The sequence below is a fragment of the Hemibagrus wyckioides genome, linkage group LG12, assembly GCF_019097595.1.
Source record: "Hemibagrus wyckioides isolate EC202008001 linkage group LG12, SWU_Hwy_1.0, whole genome shotgun sequence".
NCBI lineage: Eukaryota > Metazoa > Chordata > Actinopteri > Siluriformes > Bagridae > Hemibagrus > Hemibagrus wyckioides.
Window position 1 is genome coordinate 6,629,281 of NC_080721.1, and position 27,919 is coordinate 6,657,199.

At 38.5% G+C, this 27,919-nt stretch overlaps 2 protein-coding genes across 4 annotated transcripts; both read right to left on the reverse strand.

The window, feature by feature from the left end:
* Positions 1–12,906: 12,906 nt before the first annotated feature.
* Positions 12,907–20,312, reverse strand: lrrc69 (leucine rich repeat containing 69). 2 transcript variants are annotated; one of them, XR_009206205.1, is made up of 8 exons: positions 20,088–20,312; positions 19,890–20,016; positions 18,866–18,938; positions 18,587–18,782; positions 18,431–18,502; positions 18,004–18,105; positions 16,488–16,743; positions 12,907–15,088 (listed from the first exon to the last, which is right to left on the reverse strand). XR_009206205.1 is itself a non-coding variant. In XM_058404522.1 (8 exons), the coding sequence occupies exons 1-8, from the start codon at positions 20,262–20,264 to the stop codon at positions 14,975–14,977; spliced, it is 1,032 nt and encodes a 343-aa protein (XP_058260505.1). In that variant the 5' UTR covers positions 20,265–20,312; the 3' UTR covers positions 12,907–14,974. The 2 variants fall into 2 exon arrangements, 1 of the variants encoding a protein (XP_058260505.1); XM_058404522.1 differs by having other exon boundaries at positions 16,573–16,743.
* A 1,041-nt stretch (positions 20,313–21,353) lies between these two features.
* otud6b (OTU deubiquitinase 6B) lies at positions 21,354–27,859 on the reverse strand. 2 transcript variants are annotated; one of them, XM_058404417.1, is made up of 7 exons: positions 27,597–27,859; positions 27,129–27,280; positions 26,934–27,032; positions 24,842–25,154; positions 23,072–23,133; positions 21,755–21,861; positions 21,354–21,662 (listed from the first exon to the last, which is right to left on the reverse strand). In XM_058404417.1, exons 1-7 carry the CDS (start codon positions 27,664–27,666, stop codon positions 21,578–21,580), a joined length of 888 nt encoding a protein of 295 aa, XP_058260400.1. In that variant the 5' UTR covers positions 27,667–27,859; the 3' UTR covers positions 21,354–21,577. The 2 variants fall into 2 exon arrangements, with proteins under 2 accessions (XP_058260400.1, XP_058260399.1); XM_058404416.1 differs by having other exon boundaries at positions 21,357–21,662; positions 26,934–27,038.
* Positions 27,860–27,919: the final 60 nt, after the last annotated feature.

Consider the following 27,919-nt stretch of genomic DNA (forward strand, 5'->3'; position numbering starts at 1 on the left):
AGGCATCATTGTGTTTTTTTCCATGGCTGGAATGACATCCAGGAATAACAGAACTGTTCACTGTGCAGAAAAACTTTTCAAATTAAATAAAAATAAAAAGGTGAGATTTAAGTGTGTTTACTAAGTGATATAATCTTACAAAGGAAGATAACTTCACCAAAAGATTATTGAAAACTCAGAAGGCTAAATGCACTATATTACCAAAAGTTTTGGGACATCTGCCTTAATTTAATATGGAGTTGTCCTGCCCTTTGCACCCCTCCAAATCATTGAATTCAGGTGTTGCTTTTCAAGAAGTTGAACTTCGCCCCTTAGTTCCGCTGAAAGGAACTCTTAATGCTTCAGCATACCAAGACATTTTGGACTTTGTGGGAACAGTTTGGGGATGACCCCTTCCTGTTCCAACATGGCCAGTGCACAGCAAGGTCCATAAAGTCATGGATGAGTGAGTTTGGTGTGGAGGAACTTGACTGACCTGCCACCTCAACCCTATAGAACACCTTTGGGATGAATTAGAGCGGAGACTGCGAGCCAGACCTTCTCGTCCTACATCAGTGCCTGACCTCACAAATGTGTTTCTAGTGGAATGGTCAAAAATCCCCATAAACTCACTTCTAAACCTTGTGGAAGGCCTTTCCAGAAGAGTTGAAGCTGCAAAGGGTGGGCCGACTCCATACTTTTGGCAATATGAGTAACAAAAAAATATTAATGAGAATCAGACAATCAGTATCATCATCAGTAGCAACTGATAGTAATGATACTTTTCATAATTATATCACATTACTTATAGTAATAATAATTATAATAAATAGTAATAATTTGTGATAAATATACCATCATCATCACCCCGTTTTTTATTATCTTATTAGTAGTATTAGCTCCAGAATTAGTGTGTGTGTGTGTTTTACAAAAACAAATGCATAACAAAACAAAAAACCTTGGAAAGCTGTAGCATTTCTTTTGTTGTTTCTAACCATTTATATTAACTTTTTAAAATGATTTCTTTTTTTAGATACTAATTGAAATAATACCTCATTCTCAGAGTAGGAATTTTCTTAAGCATATTCTTAGACCATAAAACAACATAAATGGCTACATATAATAAAATAGTTGAGATCAAGCTAACCTTCTTTCATCCGTCTTTTCCGAGGCTGCCATGGATACCATGAAATGGTAGTAGAGCAAAAAATCTGAGTAGGAAATCTTTATTATCCCACCCCATGTGCTTGAGATTCTATGCAACACCTTTAACACATTCCCTCGGCTGAAGAAAATCATATCTCAAGTCTGAGACTTTTTTATTTTTTATTTTTTTGCTCTGGCCTATATCTTTTTGTTTTGTGAGACCCAGTGGCACAGTTGTTTATATAGCTGCTGTGTCACAAGCAGAATTAAATTATATTATATCTTGTGACCTGTTTGCTCAGGGGAAGCTTAAAACCACATAGGGTTCAAAGCATAAATAAATAAATAAATAATTCTCTGAGCGCGAACTAAAACATCATACGTCACAGAAATATCTCTACAGCGACTTCATTCACTTCCTCACAACATGATGCATTGCTTTTAAAATTCTGAAGTAGAGACACTCCATTTCAATGACGACAAGAACCTGAATTGTGATATTACTCTTATGTATTAACGCTGAACACTGTTTTATTAACGCTAGTCAGCTCCTCATCTGTTACATTCCCATCACTCGAGTGTGCACAGGCATGACAATTTACTCCGAGGGTGGAGGATGAGAGGAATTTCATATGAAACGGCTGGCGATGCATCTCATGCTATCAAATAAATGACCCGGGAGAGGTCATAAATCAGCAGGGCTCAGCCATACACTTCTCCGGAGCGGAGAAGAAAAAGAGAAGGAGGAAGTGAATAAGTGAAGCTGACGGCCGGAGGACTGACAGGACACACCTGAGCACCTGCGTATGATTAATATCAGCATCGAGACGTGCCGGTGTTAAGTACCCGGAGTTCCTGTGCAATTTATAGCTCTCATCGTAAGCTTCTCCTTCTCCTCCTCCTCCTCCTCCTCTCTCATTCCCTGTCATCCCCCTACCATGGTCTTCCCCAGCTGTTCTACACCTGGATGTGGGCCCAGGAGAGAGAAGGAGCTATCCATCTCTCCTAGGGCAATGGTGGAGAAGCGCTGCACCCAGCAGGTGCTCTCTGGAGGTAAGAGCGGTCTAAATCTAAAATTAAACAAAAACCTTTCCTAACATCCCCGTGTTACACACCAACCTCAGAATATAACGCAACACCAAACAAATATCAAAATATTTATATTTTCTTCAATACAAATGGTACTGTACTCTGAACTCAATACTGAACTGTTCACTGTGCAGAAAAACAGAATTTTTAAATTAAGAAAGTGAGACTTAATGGTTTTTACTACGTGATATAATCCTACAAAGGCAGATCATTTTACCAAAAGATTTTTGAAAACTCAGAAGGCTAAAATACACTATATTGCCAAAAGTTTTGGGACGTCTGCCTTTACATGCACATGAATGTAATATGGAGTTGTCCCGCCCTTTGCAGCTATAACAGCTTCAACTCTTCTGGGAAGGTTTTCCACAAGGTTTAGGAGTGTGTTTATGGGAATTTTTGACCATTCCTTTAGAAGCACATTTGTGAGGTCAGGCACTGATGTTGGACGAGAAGGTCTGGCTCTCAGTCTCCACTCTAATTCATCCCAAAGGTGTTTTATCAGGTTGAGGTCAGGACTCTGTGAAGTTCCTCCATTCCAAACTCTCTCATCCATGTCTTTATGGACCTTGCTTTGTGCACTGGTGTGCATTCATGTTGGAACAGGAAGGGGTCATCCCCAAACTGTTCCCTCAAAGTTAGGAGCATGAAATTACCCATTAAGCTGAGGCATTAAGAGTTTGTTTTACTGGAACTAAGGGGCCGAGCCCAACCCCTGAAAAACAACACCTGAATTCAATGATTTGGAGAGGTGGCAATATGTATATATATCATGTTTTTGTTTTGTTTTTAAATCATATTGCCCACTAACATGCATTTTAATGAATGTGGCCTTTGTGCTGCAAATGTTGAAAGTGAAAACTCACAGAAACTCAAAAATTCACAGGAATTAATGATTAATAACTAAATAATAAATAAATATAAATAAATAAAAGTGCACTTCTGGTACATATATTATATGTACATATATTATATCTGTTTAGAACCCATATCTATTTATATCTGTTCATTCTACATCATGTATTCACATTCAGTTCCATCCCTAATCCATATAATAGTCCTTTCATGCTGTCACTCACCATGACTTCATTGAGTGTGATATACTCATATGGGGTTTCATGGGGTGAATAAATTGCTTTTATTAGTCACACATGAGATGTCAGATGCATATCTAATAAAAAAATAATCCCACCTGAAATGTGAAGCTATAGAGAACATGCCCTGAAATGCAAACTCAACAGCCTTTTTTTCTTAAATGAGGAGATTTAAAATGCGCTCCTATCATCTTAGTAGGATTGCATTCAGGTCTACCAGATGCTTCGGAATCGCACTGAAATATGGATCTGAGCTCAGGGTACTCCCAAAGCATATTAACAACAACAACAACAAAAAAAAATCTGTAAGTTCGCTGGAATAAGATGAGCAACACTTGTCTTGGTTAACATGCTATCTGCCTATTCACACCCAAAACCCGAAAGGACTCAGTACCTGCAACCCATCTAACACATGAGGAGACAGCCTGATACACCACAGTGTTCTTATAGCTTCAAATCTCACAGTGCTGCATGGATTATATCGACCTCCGACGTTTTTTAAAATGGCCTTTGTGGGGTTTGGTTTGTCACCCTCTGATTAAAAGGAACCATGTAGAGGGTTTAGACCCTGGAATGAATATGTTCATGAAAGAAAGATACCTTTTTTTAACTCAAAACCTCATTCAAATAATTTGACTGCTGATTTGGGATTAGTTGTTAGAAAACGAACATTTCTTTATTTCATCTCATCCCTTGTGCCTCACATAATTAAAATCAGTGTTGGTCTGATCTGCTTTTGCTTCATGCAGGTGGATTTAAAGGGAAGTTCTTGCTTCCTTGTCTGGGCTGAGTACTGGAATATGGTAGATATGGTGGTCTTGCCAAAAATGGTATTTAGTCATGACATCTGCTGGTTTAAAAATGTACATTTGCACTGTTTTGCATACACATCAACAGGCAGCACGGTCTTATACAGTAGTATGTACCATTATCTGCTTGTCCAGACAAGCTCCTAAACACAGCCTAGGGAAAAAAATCTGCAGCCTCCAACACCAATGATTTTCTTCATCATATACTGTACTATACTATACTGTACTATACTGTACTATAAGTATGTATGTAAAACAATTTCATTTAGCCATCTGTTGGCCACTTGCATGACAAAACCTGCCTGATTATTAATCCATGAATGATGCCTGATTTTCATTTCATTTCACTTTGGCCAGGGACACTGGCCAAAACTTATACTACTTTATATATAAGTTATATACTTATAAAACTTAGGGCTAAAACTTATAAGTATTCTAATAAGTACGGTTTTATAAACCACAAAGTATATGCATGGTCTGGAAAAAGAAAAAACCCTACAAATGGTGAGTTAGAAACTACAAAAGTTCTAAAAACGGTCAATTCCTGTAGTGAAATATTCTATACTTCTACACAAAAGTAAATATTTCGTGAAGAATTAAAATTCCAAAAGTAAAAAGGGAAGAAATTACATTTAAATATTCTTATTTTAACTATTCCACCTCACTCCTTTGGGGTGGGGCTTTGATTCCTGCCCTGTATGCATGGGTTCTCCCAGTGCTTCAGGAGTTTCCTCTATATACTCTGGTTTCTTCTCACTTCACTAAATTGTCTATAGTACTGTATGTTCGATTGTGCCCTATGATGCGTTGGCATCCTATCCAGGCTGTCCCCGGCATTGTGCCCCAAGTCCCCGAGCATGGACTCCAGGCTCCCCACAACCCTGTGTAGGATAGGTGCGACAGAAAATGGATTAATTCCAACAAGACATCTTTATGCAGAGTGAGTGGTCTTGCCACTGCTACGAGATTGGTTAGGTATGGGTTTTTCCAGGCTGCCACAAAGATTCATCACTTAAAAAAACACCACAGCATCTGGCATTAGGATGCAGGATGGCAGAGATTTGAGGCCTATGCCCAGTTGTGTACGAGGGATGCTTCTTAGTATAGGCAGCTAGCTAGCTAGGCTGGTCAACCTAATGCGTTTGGTCTTAAATAAAAGATTTTAAATAAAAAGCATTTATTTTCTATTTCAGGATAAAACAGGCCTGTTAGCTTCAGTGAATAGAGCTGAGACTGAGAATGTTCTAGCACAGTCATAAAAATGTAAACAATCAATGTGCTAGAAGGTAAACATGATCAGATTTTATTGCAGCAAAAATTGCAGCATTTTAGAAATGATAAATTATAAGTTGTCTTGCCTTCCTTTCTCCCAGGAATTACCATTATCTGCTTGTCCAGACAAGCTCCTAAACACAGCCTAGGGAAAAAAATCTGCAGCCTCCAACACCAATGATTCTCTTCATCATCTCATTTTGGATTTCCACACTGGACTAAGCAGCTGAATTAGTGGGTGGGTCGAGGTGGTTGACTCAAGCCAGGTGCTCCAATTAGGCTGGATGAGCTCCAGCACAGAAAAGCACATTGCCTCCAATCACAGCCGCTGGATATGTTTCCCATCGACACACCTGCTGGAGTGGACTCACATCCCCATATGGTGCTCAATGATCTAAGCACATTCAATACACACTTGAGAGTCAATAATTAAGAAATAGCAAAACATTCAGGGAAAAAAAATTGCAAGCAAAAGAAAAACAACTAAAAGAAAGTAGTTTGGTTGGAAGAGATATTCTTGTGCACAATATAACACGAAAAAATCAACCAACCACCAACATAGCATTTAATACTGGTTCATTCCTTTCCATATGGATATGTGTTTAATACAGTAAGCTGTGAAAGATATTAGACTGGGTTTGTGTCATTAATAAGGACATACTGTATTTACACAGACACACACACATACACGTGATAGGATTTTGTTTTGGATTTGGATTAATATTTGTTGTAATTATAACATTAATAACACATTAGTGACTATTTTAATAGAAGAAACTGCTCTGTAAGGGATATTTTTAACATTTCTAGCATTTTTCAGACACCCTTATCCAGAGTGACTTACATTTTATCTCATTTTACACAACTGAGCGTTAAGGGCTTTGCTCAAGGGCCCAACAGTGGCAGCTTGGTGGACCTGGGATTGAAAATCAGTAGTCCAACACCTTAACCACTAAGCTGCCACATCCCCATCTAAATCATGTTGTGAAATACAAAGCACTATGTACTATGTAAACCGTCATCTGTCCATTTTTGGAGAGTCTGTGCTCTCTGAATCCTCAGATTCCTGTTCTTGGCTGATGCGAGAGGAACATGATGTGATCTTCTGTTGTCACTGTTTCCATGTGTTGAGCATTCGGAGATGCTTTTCTGCTCACCAGGGTTGTAAAAGAGTGATTATTTGAGTTAAAGTAGCCTTCCTGTCAGCTTGGTCATCGTTCTCTGACCTTCCTCATCAACACTGCATATCCCTTGCTTACCGGATTTTGTTTTGTGCGCCATGCTGCGTAAACTCTCAGAGTAAACCTGAGGAGATCAGCAGTTTCTGAAATACTCCAAATGAAATCTGTCACAAACCACCATGCCATGCTCAGTGTCACTGAGATTGATTTGACCTTTAACTTAATCTCAATGATCTGCATCCACAACAACTAAATAGCATATTAACCCTTTTTACGAGTACACTGGTGTTGCGTTCCACAGACAGAATAGAAATGAACTTATCGGACATTTTCGTGAATGAAAAGTATCCATTTTTGTTTTTCTATGAATATTGCCCCAAGTAGCCTAGGTGGAAACAGCAACACATATGAAATGCTACTCCTTAGTCTTAGTCTACGTCTATGTCTACTTTCACATGAGTCATTAACCTCCACTGTGGAGTGAGAGATGCTAAAGCAATTCAATTCTGAACACGGGCTCCCTAAAACAGCTGCAAATTCCACAAAAGAGTGAACAAAATGAACCCAACATCCTGAAACTCTCATCTCTGTCACATGTTTACAAATGATCTAACATTCCTATATATATAAGTAGGTTTAGGATACACCATGTCCTGTCACATCCGCTCTTCGGTGTTATCTTGAAGGTGAGAATTACACTTATAAAAATAAAAAACAATCAATCCTATAATTCTTTCAGGTTTCTAGTCAAAACTATTGGAAATCCTTAAGACAAGACATTAAAATACAGCAGTAGGAATACCGAATCTTTGTCTCTGTGGTTTGTCTCAGGACCAACATGAAATATCCATAACAAAAATAAAGCTCATGGACTTTGAAGTGAAGCCATCCCATTATTCTCATTACAGGAGAGCGTAGAGAACACACACACACTCACACACACATACACACACATACACACACATACACACACATACACAGACTTACACACACATACACACACATACACACACATACACACACATACACACACATACACACACATACACAGACTTACACACACATACACACACATACACACACATACACACACATACACACACATACAGACCTGGAATGCATTTTGGCAGTTTTGGGTCATCCCTCATTTTCTAAAATAAAAAAAAATAAAACGGAAGAAGCAGAAACTTCAAAGAAGGAACAAGCTTTAATCTTGTGGCGCACTCGGAAAGTTTCCCACCTTGAAAATTACCAGGGAGTGTGTACAGGGGTTTTTTTGTATTCTTTTTCAAGACTTTACCTTTCAAACCTGCAGAGAGTTGGATTGGAAGTTTTGTGATTTTGAAGCAAACCACACACACACACACACACAATGAATTCTTTGATGCGCTTTGAATGGGAAGTTAATACATAACTAGCAAATTACAGAAAATTACCAGTTCCCGAATAAATCGTTTTTTTTTTTCCCCGATATTATTCGCTATAAGATGTGTATGGTAGGTGGTGCGACAATTTTGCGAGTACATTTTCTCTTTGTTAACCCTGCTGTCTTTTTCTTTCAGATGAAATGTTCTTTCTCCGGAGAACAATAAATAACAAAAAACGAGGCTTCCCTTTTTTTTTAAATGTGAGGAGAGAAACAAAACGGAGAATAGAGAACGGAGATGGACGTAAATGCCATCTTTCCATGTTTATTGCTAGCATATTATGTTTGATAGGGTCACATGATCTGTAGGGAGCATGCTCAGTAAAGGAAAGCAGCTGGCACCATCACAGTCCAGGTAGCGGCATCTGGACCTGCGGGTTTTTTTTTCTGGAACACGCAGTGCCTGTGGCATTCTGCCTCGGCTGGCCCAACATCTGGCGCATACAGAGGGGGATGAAGAACGTCCTTGAGGAATGTGTCCATTATTGTTGTTAATCTCTCTTTCATCCTCTTTGTGTCCACCAAAGAATCACTCATCACCTTATTACGCGTACGGGGGGCGATATTTGTACTGTGGAGTGAAGACTATACTTTGGATGATTATTATTAGTAGTAGTATTAAATGTCAACGCTGAAACATCAAGAAACATATATAAAATATACCAACAAATTGCAAACTCAAGTTCAGCTCCAAAACTCTGGCAAGTTTTCTGGGGAGATGTAACCAAGCGAACAATCTCAGAGCTATTGTTTATAACGAACAATAACAGCTGACTAAAAATATTCCGAACAGATTTTCTTCTTGATTGTCTTCAGGTTTGTTACCTTCCAGAAAGATTAAAGGAATTCACAGGACATGCTTTTACAAACTTCATACCTTATTTATAAATCCCTTGTGGTTTTCATTTCAAAACACTTTTTGGAGACCCAGGCAGAAATATGTTGGATCAGATTTCTTTTCTGGGGCAGTTTCTATAGAAATGTGGTTCGATCAGGAGACGGTAAAAGTAAACTTATTGAAGACTGACAAAGAAAATAGTGAGCCTCCTATTTGTTTCTAGATTTTTACCCATTTAAAAAACGTTCAATCCGAATAACGTAGCCGTATCCCTACCAGAGAACATTCTGGGACACGATATAAGAAGAGAGCTTTGATGTAGATCGGTCATGAAATTCAATCAAAAATCAAAAAACCTGAAATCAATTGTATAGAAAGATGATTCTGTCCAAAAAGTCACTTTTGTCTTGGATTCCCTCACACCTATCATGCAGTAAAGCCTTATTAAGAAGAAAAATACAAGACATAAAACCAGTGTGGTTCAAAGCTATGAGCAGCACTTAAGAGAAAAACAGTGCAGGCAAAATATTTTCTTTCAAGTCTGATTTTAATCCCATTCACTCGAGCTGTAACGAATGTCAAATACACTCTCTTTATCGTCCACATTATCCATGGTAGGTCTGACTTTTATCCTCAGCTATCCGGCTTTGTGTAGCTGAAGGCATTTGAGTCATTGTTTGTGACTTCCGAGCCCGTCTGAGGTCGATTGCACAGAGGCACAGTGCCTTCTAGAGGCAGATCAGAGAAGGAGAAGGAGGCAGAAAGGCAGAGGGAAAGAGGGAATTGATTGTGCAGCCATCATGCTGACAATGCCATAGTGCTGTGGCAGCGGCTCGACGGGAGATACTTCATTCAGCATAAGATGCAAGACAATAGATTGGCCTGATTGGAGAGTGCTCGTCTCACTTCAACAGGGCTTCTCTGTGTGAGACAGAGTGGCTGTTTTTCTCCCTCTCAGACACACAGTCTTTAATCCAGCAATCAATGATACTCATTTTAATATACCCACTCCACACGGACTCAGAGAGTGCAACTTAGTGGAACCAAAGTCAACTCGAAGTTCTAGTGCAGACACTCAGAAATGGTCTATTTCAGTTCATGACTGAGAAACACATGTAATATGTAAAGAATGAAACAACACACCGTGTTAAAAGATTGAACATAGTGTGTTACCTCGCACCTCCGGGATTTTGGGGGGGTTTGATTCCCGTGTGTGTGTGGAGTTTGCATGTTCTCCCTGTGCTTTAAGGATTTTCTCTGGGTACTCCGGTTTCCTTCCCTAGTCCAAAGTGTTGTAGGCATGTCTAAATTATCAGTTAATGGGTGTGTAAATGTGTGTGTGATTGTGCGCTGGTTGGTTTGGCAGTGTTTGTATCATTATGGGGAAAAATAGCATTATCATCTGTACAAATCTACAAGGAAGATTGAGTGAAATTAGCCTGAATCTATCGATAGATAGATAGATAGATAGATAGATAGATAGATAGATAGATAGATAGATAGATAGATAGATAGATAGATAGATAGATAGATAGATAGATAGATAGATAGATAGATAGATAGATAGATAGATAGATAGTCACACATATAGCACAAACATTTTTCTTCTAAATAAATTCAATTTGAATCAGAATGAAGTTCTTTTATTTCGATCGAACCCATGCCACAGAGTACGACTGTGATGCACAGACAACTTTCCAAATGTCCCTGAGCTCTTACTAATGACTGCTATTAGCAACCATTCACCTACTTTATCATTCCAAGCATGTGAATTATGGATTTGAAACCCCCTTTTTTCTTCCTCAACCGTAGTCACCGAAGGCCTCGAGCATGTGAGGCTGATAGGAGCTTAAATAGTCTAACAGACAAGAGGTGTAATGAACAGGCACTCCAATAGATCATCCTGAGCGGAATTGCCAACATCGCACTGCCCGTACAGAGCTCGGTAAATTAAAATGCATGCGCAGCTACTTTATCATATCATGCTTTCCCCATGAGAAAGCGCAGAGATACGGCACGGCACCACAGGCTATAATCCTGTTCGGTAATCATATCAGTGCAGACCTCCTAATTAACATATGGCATACATGTTCAAAACGTACCGATGCGGCGCTCTCTATACGTTTTCCTACTGTGCTATAGCGTCTCCTCTGACAGCCAGTCTTCCCTGCCATTAATGTCAATCAACGCACCTATTCTTTATTCAGCGCAAATGCTCTCAGATAGAGGGATCAATAGCAGCTGGTGTTTTTGTAATATCCCTGAAACACTGATGCATGAAAACAAGTGTGTGCTGGGTATGCTTGTGTGAAATGAGCCTAGCAAAACAACGAGGTGAGGGCTGAGCTCTGTATTAACAAAGTGTTCTTTTGCAGAGGAGGCACACACACACACACACACACACACACACACCAGACAAGGCCTGAGGCAGGTTTTCTGCTGCAGGGCCCAACATCTGCTCACTGGAATAATGCATATATTATACAATACATAGAGTGAGGAAAAGAGAAAAGAGAGAAAGAGAGAGTGAGAGTAGGAATATCTATCTATCTATCTATCTATCTATCTATCTATCTATCTATCTATCTATCTATCTATCTATCTATCTATCTATCTATCTGTCCATCCGCCCATCCATCCATCCATCCATCTCTCTTTCTATTTATCCATCCATCCGTCTGTCCGTCCATCCGTCCATCCCTCCGTCTATCTATCTATCTATCTATCTATCTATCTATCTATCTATCTATCTATCTATCTATCTATCTATCTATCATCAGGATCACAGTTGATCCAGAACACTGGGCACAAAAGAGGATTACAAGCTTGAATGGAATGCCGGCACAACACAGAGCACCACACACACACACACACATACACACACACACACACAAACACACAAACATACACATACACACACACAAACACACACACGCGCTCTCTCTCTCTCTCTCTCTCTCTCTCTCTCTCATTCACTCACACCTGGGGCCAATTACAGCATAACAGATCAACGTACTGTATGTTTTTGGACAGTGGGACCGGAGAACCCAGATGAAACCTATGTGAAAACAGAGAGAAAATGCAAATCTTCACACACACACAGTAACCCAAGCTCGGGATCTGACCCATGACCCTGGATCTATGACACTCCATATACATTTACACCACAGCATGGTTGAATTCCTGATAAAGAATTCTATCTGATAGGAATATCTTGATGTGATAAATAATATATAAATGACATGTTTATATTAATGTACTTGTACATTGTTTTCATAGCATATGTATTTGTTTCTATAGCAACAAATTCCAGATCGACTTCTACGGTCGGCCTTCAGGCTGTACTGCCTCACTAAAATAATCCGCTTCAGAAGGTAACACCACACAGTGTGGATTATTTTCCTATTAAAGCATGCCATGTTGTGTGTCATTCCTTACAGAACCTGGTCACTGACTTATAAAGTCGAAAAATCTATGAAGGCAGATTTATTTATTTATTTATTTATTTATTTATTTATTTATTTATTTATTTATTAATAAGAAAAAAAAGAAAGAAAATGAAATTATCACTGCATCACTTGTGTCATAAATGCATTTAATTTAACATAAATAAATAAGAATTGAGATGAATAAAATATTCATAATTATCTGTAATATTCCATTTATTTCTATCACGCTATCATCCGAATAGCAAGAGTGTGTATGGGTATGATTAAAAAAATAATAATAATAATTTCAAGATGTTACTCTCAGGTTACATCTATTTTTGTTTTTAAATCATATTTTGTTTGAAAAATAAATTTCACTTTCTTATATTTTCCAAACACGGGTCTATATTTTTTATCAATTGTCTGAAGTAAGAATGCATGGCTGAATAATAGTTATATTTTCAGGAAAAGAAAAGGGATACAAAGCTACTGTAACAAAAACAAAAGAAATATCGAATCAAATATTGTTCTATGACAAAATATTCTGACATAAACACAACATACTGGTTACATATAACATTTTTAATCCAGCGAAATTACATAGAAAAAATCTTATCCAACACAACCTGCCTATTTTTTCTCACTCGTTCTTTTCAGATAAAAAATTTCTAATCTAGACTTTGACTGAAGACTGTATAATTAAGTGACTCAATCCTTCTTTCGCACCGGACATTCTCACAGTTGTCATTACTTTCTTTAGTGCACTTTTCCCTGTACTTCAAAACTGATTGAAACAAAATGTCACAATTATGCCCTGTAGCTGAAGCTTTAATTATTCATCAATTAGCGTTTTCCCCTATTCCCTTTTTTAAAAACTGATTTTTCATTCAGTTTGCAGAGATGTATGGTTCCCCTGCTGTTAACCAGTCCAAAATCATTAGTTTCTGGCTCTTGCAATTAAACCTGCTGCATTATTCATCAGACCCAACTCCATGGATTGTGCTCAGAGCTCAGAGGGCCTGCATGGGAAATTAACTCGGAGAAATTAAATTCTCTCAGGTTGAACAGATGAACTAAGGGTAGATATGGAGAACTGAAGACTGCTCTATAGAGAGCTAGGCTACTGAAATCTATGTGCTAGCAAAGGAAGATCTACTTTTAAACGGCTTTATGGAACTGAAAATGCGTGAATGTGACGAAGTAGAAAGAGGAATATTACTGGGATCACTGATATGTTAAATGTATGGATGAACAGACACAGTGATTTATTCCTTAAATAAGGTTTCAGGATTAGCGCCATTGTTGTTAAAGAGAGGGAGAAAACGATTCTCATTAACTGCAATGTATTTTAGTGTCATTGGTACGAAACCAGCGATGTTCCTCCTAATTAAGCAAATGGATTGGGCTTTCATATCTTCCTGCTTAAAAATATCTACCCAAATCCAGTCCCTGTAGTTTATTCGTATAACAATCATGCCACTAAGGTAACTATGAACACATTTATAGCACAGTATACAAGCAATAAGGAAAACAGTGCATTATATGATTCTACAGTGACTAATTGTTTTGTTAAATATTTCTCCATTTCCCCACTATGTGACTTCTCAGTCATCGCTCTACCAGGAATTATAAACAAATATGTCCTTGATGGATTGCTCTCGCTGCTTAGAAAATAAATACTGCAAACTGCAAAGTGTCAAATTATATATTATTATTCATTCATCTTAAGCAACCACTTATTCTTGGAACACAGGATGTATTTGCATACACACACACACACACACACACACAAGACCAATTTAATGTAATTTAGGATTAATACATTGGAAGAACATGGTTAGTGGTAGCAAAATAAGGTGCCTAAAATATACACTGACATACATTTTAGCCCTTTTAATATGCTTTACATTGTGCTTTAATGTAATAACTACTTCAAATCATTTTGTTATTTAGTGAGAATAATAGTTCTAGGGTTTAACATTTATGGATTTGATTATTTACAGGTTCCTTGTAGTTTTACTTATGACATATTTAGTAAGTCATAAAAGCATGCAATATAGGCATTATTAAACTATTTGTCATTTACCTTCATAAAAACATACATACATTTATTATGCATTTTATGATGATACTTTCCTTGAAGATGAAGGACATTGTTTTAAATAAATGATGAAGCAAAAAAGGCGAACTCCATCTCTTCCACCTCTGCCGTCCTTCTACTCTTCCAAGGATAAAGCAGATGAGCAGACCCTGATGAGAAACTTCTACTGCTTGAATAAATGACAGTAATGTAATGTTTATAATTCCTTTTAATGCTATCTAAATTACTGTATCACATAAGTATTCTCTCTCTCTCTCTCTCTCTCTCTCTCTCTGTATGTGTCAACCTATAATGTTGATACTTTATACATAATGTAAAAATATTCAAAGATTTCCCACATAAGAATAGATCATGTCCATAAGAATAGATCCATGTGCATTAATAAATGTAAACAGAAGCACAGCGATCAGATGCAGTATGACTGGCATGAACTTTTACAGGTACAAAGTTCTTTCACAGAAATATCCAGAGCCAGTGAGTGATCATACACTGCCATCTAGTGGCTGACTAGTTATATAAATTTCACCTGCTTTTGACCTACTACAAGACAGGATTAGAGGAGACCTGGAATGGACGTGGACCTGAACATACTGGAATTATAATGAGACCACCTCTTACGGCTTTGCATTAACGACGCTGTAGTAAGAGTGGCCGCTCTTGTTGAAGCAGGAATAGGAACACAGCAGCACTCGGACTGGAATATTCTGGGAATTTTTTATCCCCATGTCCTAGGAAAAATAAAGATACAAGATCACATTTTGTATAAATTGCCTTATTAGAATTGAAATATTTTACACTGTTAATGAATCAGTGTGCTTCACTAATACAACAATCAGGCATAACATTATGAGCAGTGAGAGGTGAAGTGAATAACACTGATGATCTCCTCATCATGGCTCCTGTTAGTGGGTGGGATATATTAGGCAGCAAGTGAACATTTTGTCCTCAAAGTTGATGTGTTAGAAGCAGGAAAAATGGACAAGCCTAAGGATTTGAGCGAGTTTGATGAAGGGCCAAATTGTGATGGCTAGACCACTGGATCAGAGCATCTCCAAAACTGCAGCTCTTGTGGGGTGTTCCCGGTCTGCAGTGGTCAGTATCTATCAAAAGTGGTGAACAGTGGTGAACCGGCGACAGGGTCATGAAGGCCAAGGACCACGGAGCAATGGAAGGAGGTGACCTAGTCTGATGAATCACGTTTTCTTTGACAGCACATGGATAGCCGGGTGCGTGAGTCACTTACCCTGGGAACACATGGCACCAGGATGCACTAGGGGAAGAAGGCAAGCTGGCGGAGGCAGTGTCCTGCTTTGGGCAATGTTCTGCTGGGAAACCTTGGGTCCTGCCATGATGTGGGTGTTACTTTGACACGTACCACCTACCTAAGCATTGTTGCAGACCATGTACACCACTTCATGGAAACAGTATTCCCTGATGGCTGTGGTCTCTTTCAGCAGGATAACACATTGTGCCACAAGGCAAAATGTTTCAGGAATGGTTTGATGACCACAACAACGAGTTTGAGGTGTTGATCTCAATCTAATTGAGCTGGACAAAAAAAGTCCGATCCATGGAGGGTCAGGGCTGTTTTTTGCAGTGAAAGGGGACCCACACAATATTAGGTGGGTGGTCATAATGTTATGCATGATTAGTGTATAATATACTGTTCCTCATTCGTGTGATTGCTAAAAGCCTGATACACATACACTTCTTATACGCTTCTGCTGATGTAGCCAATCCACCTCAAGGTTCAGCCATGTTGTGTATACTGAAATGCTTTTCTGCTCTTGTAAAGAGTGATGGAGTGACCTCATTGTCAGATCAAACCATTCTCCTCTGACCTCTCACAGGTGTTTCTGTCCACACAACTCACTGGATGATTTTTGCTTTTGCAAAAATTTACTTTAGAGACTGTCATGTGTCTGAAAATTCCAGGTTATCAGTAGTTTCTGAAACCACTTGACAAATATTGTGTAGGTCCTGCTTGTGCCAACGAAACGGCTGTGACCTTTCCCTTGGCACATTTTTCCTGCGTCCAACACATCAACTTCAAGAACTGGCTGCGTAATATACTCCTCCATTTGACGTGTGCTATTGTAACAAGGCATTTAATGTTATTCACCTCACCAGTAATGTTATGGTTGATCAGTGGATGATTTTACGCTTTATTTTCCTCGTTTGTGAATCTGGAGTGTTAATACAGGATCTGCACCTTGCGCAAGCTGATGAACTGCACACACTCCACCCAGGTGGTCAGAAAGGGCTCAAAGCACACAGCACACCTTCCAGACTGAGAGAGCATCGTCTGTACATCTGGAAGGAGTAGTGAAGCCCTGGACAACTTATTTAAATGTTCTTTCATGATGAATCTGGCAGCAAGTTCCTGTGCAAGAAAACAATATTATCAGTTGTCAAAGTCCCCACCTGTTCACTTCCTATTTTTTTTTTCCTCACTCCTGCTTCAGTCTGAATCGTGATTATTACCACCTGTCACTTCTCATTCATTTCATTATCTCTCACTAACCAGTGTATATACTCCATCGTTTTGCCGAGGTTATACAGCATCTTTGAGCTGTGCACTAGTTACAGTGTCTCCTAGCTTTCAGTCATTCTGGTTTTGCCTGTGAATTGGCCTGAGATTTATGTTTTGACCAAAAAGATGGATTAAGTCTGCTGCCCCTGCCTTGACTAGAAATAGCCTTCATTTACATACAGCACAGTGAAATTCTTTCTTCGCATATCCAGTCCTTGGAGGTTGGGGACAGGGCACAGGGATACAGCGCTCCTGGAGCAGAGAGGGTTAAGGGCCTTGCTCAAGGGCCCAACATTGGCAGTTCTGGGGCTTGAACCCCCAATCTTCCGGTCAATGACTTAACCACTTGAGCCACCACCACCACTACTATTAATAATTTCATTGTCTGTACCACTTATCCGATCTATCCTCGGGTCACGGGGAGCCTGTGCCTATCTCAGGCGTCATCGGGCATCAAGGCAGGATACACCCTGGACGGAGTGTCAACCCATCACAGGGCACACACACTACGGGCAATTTAGAGACTCCAATCAACCTAGAAGAATGTCTTTAGATTGTGGGAGGAAACCGGGGCACCCAGAGGAAACCCAACAAGCATGGGGAGAATATGCAATCTCCACACACACAGTGAACGGGAGCGAGACTCGAACCCAGGACCCTGGAGGTGTGAGGCGAACGTGTCTAAACTGTATAAATATTACCTGTATGAATGTTTCAGGCATCTATTCTAAAATATCTTGTGTGGGTTGTAAGCAAATAAGTAATAGTAATAGACAACTAAATAGTAAGATTTCACTATTTTGAATGTTTAGAAAAATCTTTCTGTACCTAATATATAAAATATAAGAAATGGGGTTCACAAATGTGCTGCAGGATTTATTAACCCAACTGCATGAACAATAATATTTCACTTAGATCTTTTATTTACAGCAAATTCTCACTGGCTTCGACAAAGTGTACCTGGTCTGGATTAAAGGGAACACAAGGGTAATATGTGGGTAACAAGGGTAATATAAAAACTCCATACTACATGTAAAGAAATAATGAGTTCACATTAAAATACTGTATAAACTATGTTTGGGAGTACAGTATCGTTGTACAGTAGCTCACCTTTAATGGGAAAACGTCCTTCACTTTAGCAGAGGTGAACAGTTCCAACCGAACAAGATCGTTTTCCTCAAAGTAGAATTCTTCCAGCTCAAGAAAGTGGAACTGAGGGATATTAAAAAAGGATAACAAAGAAGACTAATAAAAAGTATGCTATATTATACATCATGAACTTTTAACATGTATACAAACCTATTTATATAACCTAATGTCAAGGATGGTGTTCTACAAAATTATTCAACATTCAAAGCTGTTAGAACTGAGAATTGTGGTATAAATAACTTTAGATTTTATTAATTTTACTTGGTTTTATCTGAGAATTTCATTTACAAAAAGAATTAGCTACATGGCTACTTGTGCTATTTATCTCACCAGATGTTTTTTTTATTAAAATGGAAAATGTTTGTCAAAATATATATCAGAGACTTACGTTGACTGGAAACATAGACAGGCGGTTACCTGCAACATCTAACATCTTCAGGTTTTTCCATCCAGGAATTCCCTTTGGAAAAACTAGAGGTGTTCTGATTCATCCCAAGACTACTGAATTAAACCTACAGAAAGAAGCTGTTACCTCAGAACCCACCTCTGGCAACTGTCTGAGACCGTTTCTAGCTAAGCTCAGTTTCCTCAGACGTGTTAACTTATACAACTCCTGTGGGATTTCACTCAGCTTGTTCCTGGACAAATTCATCTCCATCAACTTGCTGACCAGACCCAACTCAGCAGGAATCTCTTCGAGCTGATTGTCTGCAATACTGAATCGTTCCAAATTCGAGAGGCTGTAAATGAAATCATTCGAAAGCGATGAGAAGAGTCTCGAGTCAACATCACACTCGGTATGGAAGCCGACTAGATCATTCACCTCTTTATAGCTGGAGGAATGATTTTGATTTTGTTGTGGTTCAGGTTGAGAAGGATGAGGTTTGGAAGATTCTCTGAAGAATAAAAAAGAAGCTCGAGTTGAAATATCAATGCACCTTCATTAATTAATCCATGTTACAGAATTATTTAGCTATTTCTTTGTATTAATAAGCAACCTGGTCTGGAAGATAATAAGTATCTTATAATGTACTGCAAATACAATGCCTATCAGAAATATTGGCATTACTATATAAATAAATTTGGAGGTTTATATGTTTGTGCCTATAGACACCCCTCTTCAATACTAACCACAGGTTTTCAGCAAATCCAGAGAATGATGTGCTCATAGTCAAACTTTTAATTTTGTGGTTCTTTATTTAACCATTTTAGCTCATGTATAGCCAAGTCAAGAGGTTGCCCTGTGTACATCTCACAGATCTACACTGTGGACCTTCACTGTTAGCCTTGGTTGCTTTGTTCCTTCTCTGACCAATGCCCTTCTTATCCAGTGACTGAATTTTGGTGTACAGCTTCTTGTAGATCCCTGGACTCCAGTAGATCCCTGAAGGTGTGCTGTGGTATCTGGCACATGATGTTAGCAGCAGATCCTTTAAGTCCTGTAAGTTGCCTTCATGGATCGGACTTGTTTGTCCAGCACATCCCACAGATTCCCAATTGGATTGAGATCTGGGGAATTTGAAGGCCAGGTCAAGCTCGTTTTTTGTGCTTATGAGGTGAGGAAATTATTTGTAAATTTTCGTTCTCCATTAAGTCTTTTTTAGATACCTTAGATAGCTCTAGATCTTTCTAGATAGCGTTTAGTCTTCATGATGCTTTTGGAAGTATTTTCATAGTCCAGAAAATGTGTAAAGGTTCAAAGAGGGATACTTAAGCGTAAATCAGATTATTTTTTCTCATGTTTATGAATAATTCTGGAAGGCGCTGACTGTAAACTGTAGTATCTCCAGTGCCTTATTTCTTGTTTCAGTGAATCTAAGGCTTATTACAGTATGTCTGTAACTCACCCAGAACCTCTGCATGCAGTGTGGAAATCTGATTCCCAAACAAATGCAGCTTTTTCAGGCTATGTAGATACTTCAGGACTGGTGGCATCTCCTCAAATGCGTTATTGCCCAGGTTAAGTTCTGTCAACTGAAGCAGGAAAACACTGAAATAAACAAACTCTAGTACTGATGGTTTTAAGCACAGTCCTGTTCACCCACCTGTCGCATACACTGCAGCCCCAGAGGCAGAGTCACGAGGCGGTTGTTGTTTACACGGAGATCCCTAACCTCGGGTAACTTTGCAAAATCTTTTGAAAGCTCAGTAATGTTCCTCGAGCTCAAATTCAACGACTTGGCTTTAGCTTTCAGTGCTCGAATGACCAGATCATTAGCCATTTGCCCGGAAACCAGCTCAAAAATACAACAGCATAGCGATTTATTCACGTTCCCATAGAAACGTGGGTCGCACACTCTCCCACTAATAAGTACGTGTATTCATCTGAACCCGCTCTATTCTACACATACTAGTTAGTACGGAAGTATGCTGGAAATGAACACCGCCCTCTAGTGTTGATGAAAAGTACTGAAGACCTGAAGTGCTTGCGCCTTAATTCCTTATTTCAGGATATTTTGTCAGGTCTTATTTCCCACTAACTTAAATCATTATTTATAATTAGGTTAGTATCATATTATTTTGACATAATGCTGTTAAATTTCAACATAATATTCAACAAATTAGCCTTACTGATTGTAGATATCACATTGTCAAAATCACGTGACAAGATAATGTTGTAATAACAAATGAGTCAAGAGGACATTGTGACATAATTTGTTATTTCTAACCATTTAGCAACCTACAATCTATCAGTAATACTGTCCAGTTTTCTGACCATGGGGTCACAAAGAACCTGGAGTCTATACCAAAAGGACCCAGGGTACATGATGGGTGACAAATCCATCGCACACACACACACCAATTCACACATTTACAGACAATTTAGAGATGATGATCTTTGGGCGGTGCGGAGGAAAACAGAGTCCCTAGAAGAAACCCCCTTGTAGAAACCCCCAGGTTCGGCATACACAGGGCAGATGAGGGAACAGAAGTCCCAAGCCTAGAGGTGTGAGGCAAGCATGCTAATTGCCCCAGAGGTATGAGGCAAGCATGCACTACGCCATCATGGCCTCCCAGGAAAGCTTGGTTATTGAAATAACAAGAGAACTAAAAAGAAATAATGTAATGTTTATGAAATATTTGACCTTATTTCAGCATTATCTCATTAATTTTAAACAAAAATAAACTTTAACATCCCGCAATCTGTCAAAATTACAAGATAATATTCATTTATCTTGCTACTTCATCACTACTTTGTTTAAGCATAATATTTGGCGTCCCATGATCTATCAGCAAGACTTAATATCTATTGAATAATATTTTAAAGCACGACTCTCAGAAAGAAAAAAGAAGAACAGGAAACTTTTTTTTTTTTTTAAAAAAAGGTTTGTTTTTTTTTATTCCAAGACAAGCTACTGACTATTTCCTCAGCCCTAACCACTGCACATTTATTAATTATGACCTGGGAATACTGTGCATCAGGTGATGAGATCATTAACAAGCCACCTAAAACATCACTTGGTTCTTCTGGAAGCCACCTCTCCTCTGTTTTAGCATCTACTGTAAATCTGGAGCAAGCAAAGTTGTATTTTTCTCAGTTTTGCTCTTCACCTGCTGCATCCTTCTGCGGTTCCACGGAGTTGTAGTGCTCGCCCAGTCCATACGCATGCCTCATGTAACTGTGAAGGACAGAAAAAAAATCACTGAATACAACAAAAATGTAAAAGAAAAGGAGGAAATTTTATTTGGTTATTTATTTTGAGATATTTACACAAGAGTGATGGGAGGCTTGTCATACTCTTCACCAATAATAATGGCAGGAGAATCTGCCTGAATGACCTCGATCGGTAACTGGAGGACGTGTGTAAGGGCTCTTAACTACGATGAGAAAAAAACAGGTTAAACAATGGAAATGTTTCGAACAACATTAGCAAATTATCAAAATAACAAGATCACTAGAAGTCTAAATATTGCCACAAATATTGCCTTGAACTGAATTAACCAATCAAGTCCAAAGTAATGAGACATTAAGTTATAAATTAATTATAATATTATACAAAATCATTGAATTCGGGGGTTGGGCTCGGCCCCTTAGACCCAGTGAAAGGAACTCTTAATGCTTCAGCTTCATACCAAGACATTTTATACAATTTCATGCTCCCAACTTTGTGGAAACAGTTTGGGGATGACCCCTTCCTGTTCCAACATGACTGTACACCAGTGCACAAAGCAAGGTCCATAAAGACATGGATGAGAGAGTTTGGTGTGGAGGAACTTCACAGAGTCCTGATCTCAACCTGATAGAACACCTTTGGGATGAATTAGAGTGGAGACTGAGAGCCAGACTTTCTCGTCCAACATCAGTGCCTGACCTCACAAACGCGCTAGAGGAATGGTCAAAAATTCCCATAAACACACTCCTAAACCTTGTGGAAAGCCTTCCCAGAGGAGTTGAAGCTGTTATAGCTGTGAAGAACGGGCCAACTCCATATTACATTCATGTGCATGTAAAGGCAGACGTCCCAGTTTTGACCTGGCTCACAGTCTCCGCTCTAATTCATCCCAAAGGCGTTCTATCAGGTTGAGGTCAGGACTCTGTGCAGGCCAGTCAATTTCCTCCACACCAAACTCACTCATCCATGTCTTTATGGATCTTGCTTTGTGCACTGGTCATGTTGGAACAGGAAGGGGTCATCCCCAAACTGTTCCCACAAAGTAGGGAGCATGAAATTGTCTAAAATGTCTTGGTATTCGGAAACATTAAGAGTTCCTTTCACTGGAACTAAGGGCCCGAGCCCAACCCCTGAATTCAATGATTTGGAGGGGTGTCCCAAAACGTATGGCAATATAGTCTATCAGGTCGAAGTAACTTCATATATTAAAATAAGAAGTTATTCATGTATTCACCTTATTTCAACTCTCATTACTTCTTTATATCAAAATACAAATTAATTACATAAATAGAATTAAAAGAATACCAAAATAATCAACATCCCACAGAAGAATTCACAATAAGGAAATATACCGTGGAGTAATTCTTATAAAAATGCAATTTAGATAAAAAGTTGAGCAAATAAAGGTTTCTTACCTCTAACTGTCCTCCCCAAGCAGCTGTTTCTGCAACATCACTGCAGTACTTCTCAAATTCCTCTGTGTACAGGAAGACAAAAGGGTTTTTTTGTTATTGTGTTGGTTGTTCAAAAAAGTACTTATAACCTAATAACTACATACTTGTACATACTGTTAGTGTATGTGGTTAAAACTATGAAGGCTTGCCTTTTAATTCACTGGAAATGTCTGTTTTTCTGAGGGCAAATGAATGAAGCACAAATAATGAACTGTGGTGTGATAACAGTAAACCCTGCCTAGTGTCTGGCACTAGCCTGTCGTTGACTACTTTCCTAAAGCTGCCTTAAAAGTAAAGACGACGAATTCTGACTACCTTTAGTCTACTAATACTAATTTTTTGTATCATGGTAACTGCCCAGCATTTTACAATTTTATTTGAAAATACAAAATTATAATTAAAAAAAAATATATATATGTTCTTTTAAAGTTCTTTTAAATATATCTGAAACAAGGAAGCACATTGGACAGACTTTCTCGGGAGCCAAAAATCGTCCAGAAAAAAGGAACACAGACAATATCTTAATGTGTACATAATAATAATAATAATAATAATAATTATTATTATTATTATTATTATTATTGCTGTTGTTGCTTTTGTTTTTGTTATTAATATTACTATTATTAAATTTTTATTGCTGTTGTTTTTGTTATTATTATTATTATTATTATTATTGCTGTTGTTACTTTTGTTTTTGTTATTAATATTATTATTATTATTATTATTATTGCTGCTGTTGTTGCTTTTGTTTTTGTTATTATTATTATTGCTGTTGTTGCTTTTGTTTTTGTTATTATTATTATTATTATTGCTGTTGTTGCTTTTGTTTTTGTTATTAATATTACTATTATTAAATTTTTATTGCTGTTGTTTTTGTTGTTATTATTATTATTATTATTATTATTATTATTGCTGTTGTTGCTTTTGTTTTTGTTATTAATATTACTATTATTAAATTTTTATTGCTGTTGTCATTTTTGTTATTATTATTATTATTGCTGTTGTTGCTTTTGTTTTTGTTATTATTATTATTGCTGTTGTTGCTTTTGTTTTTGTTATTATTATTATTATTGCTGCTGTTGTTGCTTTTGTTTTTGTTATTAATATTATTATTATTATTATTGTTGTTGCTTTTGTTATTATTATTATTGCTGTTGTTGCTTTTGTTTTTCTTATTATTATTATTATTATTATTGCTGTTGTTGCTTTTGTTTTTGTTATTAATATTACTATTATTAAATTTTTATTGCTGTTGTTGTTTTTGTTATTATTATTATTATTATTATTATTATTATTATTATTATTGCTGTTGTTGCTTTTGTTTTTGTTATTATTATTATTGCTGTTGTTGCTTTTGTTTTTCTTATTATTATTATTATTATTGCTGCTGTTGTTGCTTTTGTTTTTGTTATTAATATTATTATTATTATTATTGTTGTTGCTTTTGTTATTATTATTATTGCTGTTGTTGCTTTTGTTTTTGTTATTATTATTATTATTATTATTGCTGTTGTTGCTTTTGTTTTTGTTAGTAATATTACTATTATTAAATTTTTATTGCTGTTGTCGTTTTTGTTATTATTATTATTATTATTATTATTATTATTATTGCTGTTGTCGTTTTTGTTATTATTATTATTATTATTATTATTATTATTATTATTATTATTATTATTATTGCTGTTGTTGCTTTTGTTGTTTGTTGTTGAAGGCTTTAGTGCTGCAGCTCACCTGCAGTGTACATGTCCCCAGTATTAGGGTTGGTAAGGAAAGGCAGGAAATCGTCCTCATGGCTCCTCATGTACTGAGCTGTTTGAACTCTTAGTTCTTGGATCCCCATAGAACAGCTACGTCCGGTTAGCTGATTCTCTACTGCACGATACATGCAATGGCCATCAGATGAGATCTCTTTAATCTGCAGCTGTTTCTCAGCCAGCTTTTGTTGCAGTTTTAGGCCTTCCTGATGTCTGGATCCTAACAGATTCTCTACTTCAGCTTCAGCAATGCGGTTCTCTCTCTCCTTCTCCTGAGCTGCTTTCTTGTCCTGGAAAATGTCCCACAAAACACTTAGAGCACTAAAGTGACCAGACAGAATCATCAACTTTATCATGTATTGACAGTGACAGCAGTGTTGAATTCTTGGTCAGAAAGTGTTGATTAATTTCTTAGAATACAAAGAAAGACAGGGGTGAGACAGACAGGCAGACAGGTATGAAAGTCATGCACACAGACAGTCAGACAGACAAAGACAGACAGAGGTGAGACAGACAAAGGCAGATAGGTATGAAAGTGAGACAGACAGACAGGCAGGCAGGCAGACAGATTGACAGACAGTCAGACAGACAAAGACAGACAGACAAAGACAGACAGACACAGGCAGACAGGTATGAAAGTCATGCAGACAGACAGACAGACAGGCAGACAAGCAGAGATGCAGACAGACAGGCAGAGAGACAGACAAAGAAAGACAGGGGTGAGACAGACACAGGCAGACAGGTATGAAAGTCATGCAGACAGACAGGCAGAGAGACAGACAAAGAAAGACAGAGGTGAGAGACACAGGCAGACAGGTCTGAAAGTAAGACAGACAGACAGACACACAAGCAGGCAGAGAGACAGACAAAGAAAGACAGAGGTGAGACAGACACAGGAAGACAGGTCTGAAAGTAAAACAGACAGACAGACAGATACACAAGCAGGCAGAGAGACAGACAAAGAAAGACAGGGGTGAGACAGACACAGGCAGATAGGTATGAAAGTCATGCAGACAGACAGGCAGAGAGACAGACAAAGAAAGACAGAGGTGAGACAGACACAGGCAGACAGGTCTGAAAGTAAAACAGACAGACAGACAGACAGACAGACAGACAAACAAAGAAAGACAGGGGTGAGAGACACAGGCAGACAGGTCTGAAAGTAAGACAGACAGACACACAAGCAGGCAGAGAGACAGACAAAGAAAGACAGAGGTGAGAGACACAGGAAGACAGGTCTGAAAGTAAAACAGACAGAGAGAGACAGACAGACACACAAGCAGGCAGACAGACAGACAAAGAAAGACAGGGGTGAGACAGACACAGGCAGATAGGTATGAAAGTCATGCAGACAGACAGGCAGAGAGACAGACAAAGAAAGACAGAGGTGAGACAGACACAGGCAGACAGGTCTGAAAGTAAAACAGACAGACAGACAGACAGACAGACAGACAGACAGACAAACAAAGAAAGACAGGGGTGAGAGACACAGGCAGACAGGTCTGAAAGTAAGACAGACAGACAGACAGACACACAAGCAGGCAGAGAGACAGACAAAGAAAGACAGAGGTGAGACAGACACAGGAAGACAGGTCTGAAAGTAAAACAGACAGAGAGAGACAGACACACAAGCAGGCAGAGAGACAGACAAAGAAAGACAGGGGTGAGACAGACACAGGAAGACAGGTCTGAAAGTAAAACAGACAGACAGACAGGCAGGCAGAGAGACAGACAAAGAAAGACAGGGGTGAGACAGACACAGGAAGACAGGTCTGAAAGTAAAACAGACAGACAGAAAGGCAGAGAGACAGACAAAGAAAGACAGGGGTGAGACAGACACAAGCAGACAGGTCTGAAAGTAAAACAGACAGACAGAAAGGCAGAGAGACAGACAAAGAAAGACAGGGGTGAGACAGACACAGGAAGACAGGTCTGAAAGTAAAACAGACAGACAGACAGACAGGCAGGCAGAGAGACAGACAAAGAAAGACAGGGGTGAGACAGACACAGGCAGACAGGTAGGGAAGTGAGACAGACAGACAGGGAGACAGACAGACAGATCAACTCACCCTTCTCTTTTGAGCTTTGGATATTCTGGTCTGTTTGATATCTGCTTGCTCTCCACCAGACACATTCATCTCCTCAACAGCATCCGTAACCTCCTCAACCTTCACCTGACAATCACACAGATCCAGTTATCTCCACTGCTCAATCAGACTGAAGGTCAAGCACAACAACAGCACAGGACTGTCCATTTACACCACCTTAACTTCAGCAGTGGACGTGTGGAGCTGTCTCAGCTCATTCTCGTGTTTCTGATTCAGCTCAGCTTCTAGCTTGGTGATGTCCTCGGTCAGCTGCTTCCTCCTTTTCTTGTCATTTTTAGGTACAGCATTTTTCATACTCTGGATTTTGGCTACAGAAGGTGGAAAACAGCATAAGTAATGCATTTGAACGGCTGAATCCTAAACAGTTCCATGCGGCCTAGCTTAGTGCACTATTTAGTGTATAATATACTGGCTTTCGCACCCTATGTAGTGCACTTTATATTCAACTCGGAGCCATTTGAGATCCGGTCTCTCACAGGAGATCTAACTAAGCTACCTGCTATTCTGCTTCCGAACCATTCGGAAGGAATTATTAAAAATAAATAAATAAATACATAATCACGTTAAGAAAGCCATTAGACGTAAATAATAAAAACAGAAAACTTGTGGAAAAAAGTCTCCCACCTTGCAGCTCTTTCTTCTCCTTGCGATGCTGTTTGGCTAACAGTTCCTCAGCTGTGCCTGTTTCCTCCATGTTGGAATGGCTAGCTTACTGACTTTAGAAAATAGCTCACATTAAATATTAAATACATTACTCTTTCGCCATTGCACAGTACTGTAAATAAATAATACTAATAATAATCACAGGTGTAATGTATGTTCAGGGTGTCAGGTCTGTGTCATGCTCTCAGCAGGAAGAGTGGACTCAAACTATAATCAACGTTCAGTGAATCCTTTTCTAAAATAAAAGTCCCTCACTTAACCCTAGCTCTAAAAATTCAAGAAAG

What these genes read in the sequence shown, in the direction of transcription:
- otud6b (XM_058404416.1), bottom strand. Translation starts at nt 27,666, where the DNA reads ATGGAGGAAACAGGCACAGCTGAGGAACTGTTAGCCAAACAGCATCGC. An exon ending in CCAAAGCTCAAAAGAGAAGG is followed by an intron (nt 25,155 to 26,933) that starts GTGAGTTGATCT and finishes GACATTTTCCAG; the next exon opens with GACAAGAAAGCAGCTCAGGA. An exon ending in TGGGGACATGTACACTGCAG is followed by an intron (nt 23,134 to 24,841) that starts GTGAGCTGCAGC and finishes TCCTGTACACAG; the next exon opens with AGGAATTTGAGAAGTACTGC.
- lrrc69 (XM_058404522.1), bottom strand. Translation starts at nt 20,264, where the DNA reads ATGGCTAATGATCTGGTCATTCGAGCACTGAAAGCTAAAGCCAAGTCG. An exon ending in GGCTGCAGTGTATGCGACAG is followed by an intron (nt 20,017 to 20,087) that starts GTGGGTGAACAG and finishes TTCCTGCTTCAG; the next exon opens with TTGACAGAACTTAACCTGGG. An exon ending in GTCTCAGACAGTTGCCAGAG is followed by an intron (nt 18,503 to 18,586) that starts GTGGGTTCTGAG and finishes GTTTTTCCAAAG; the next exon opens with GGAATTCCTGGATGGAAAAA.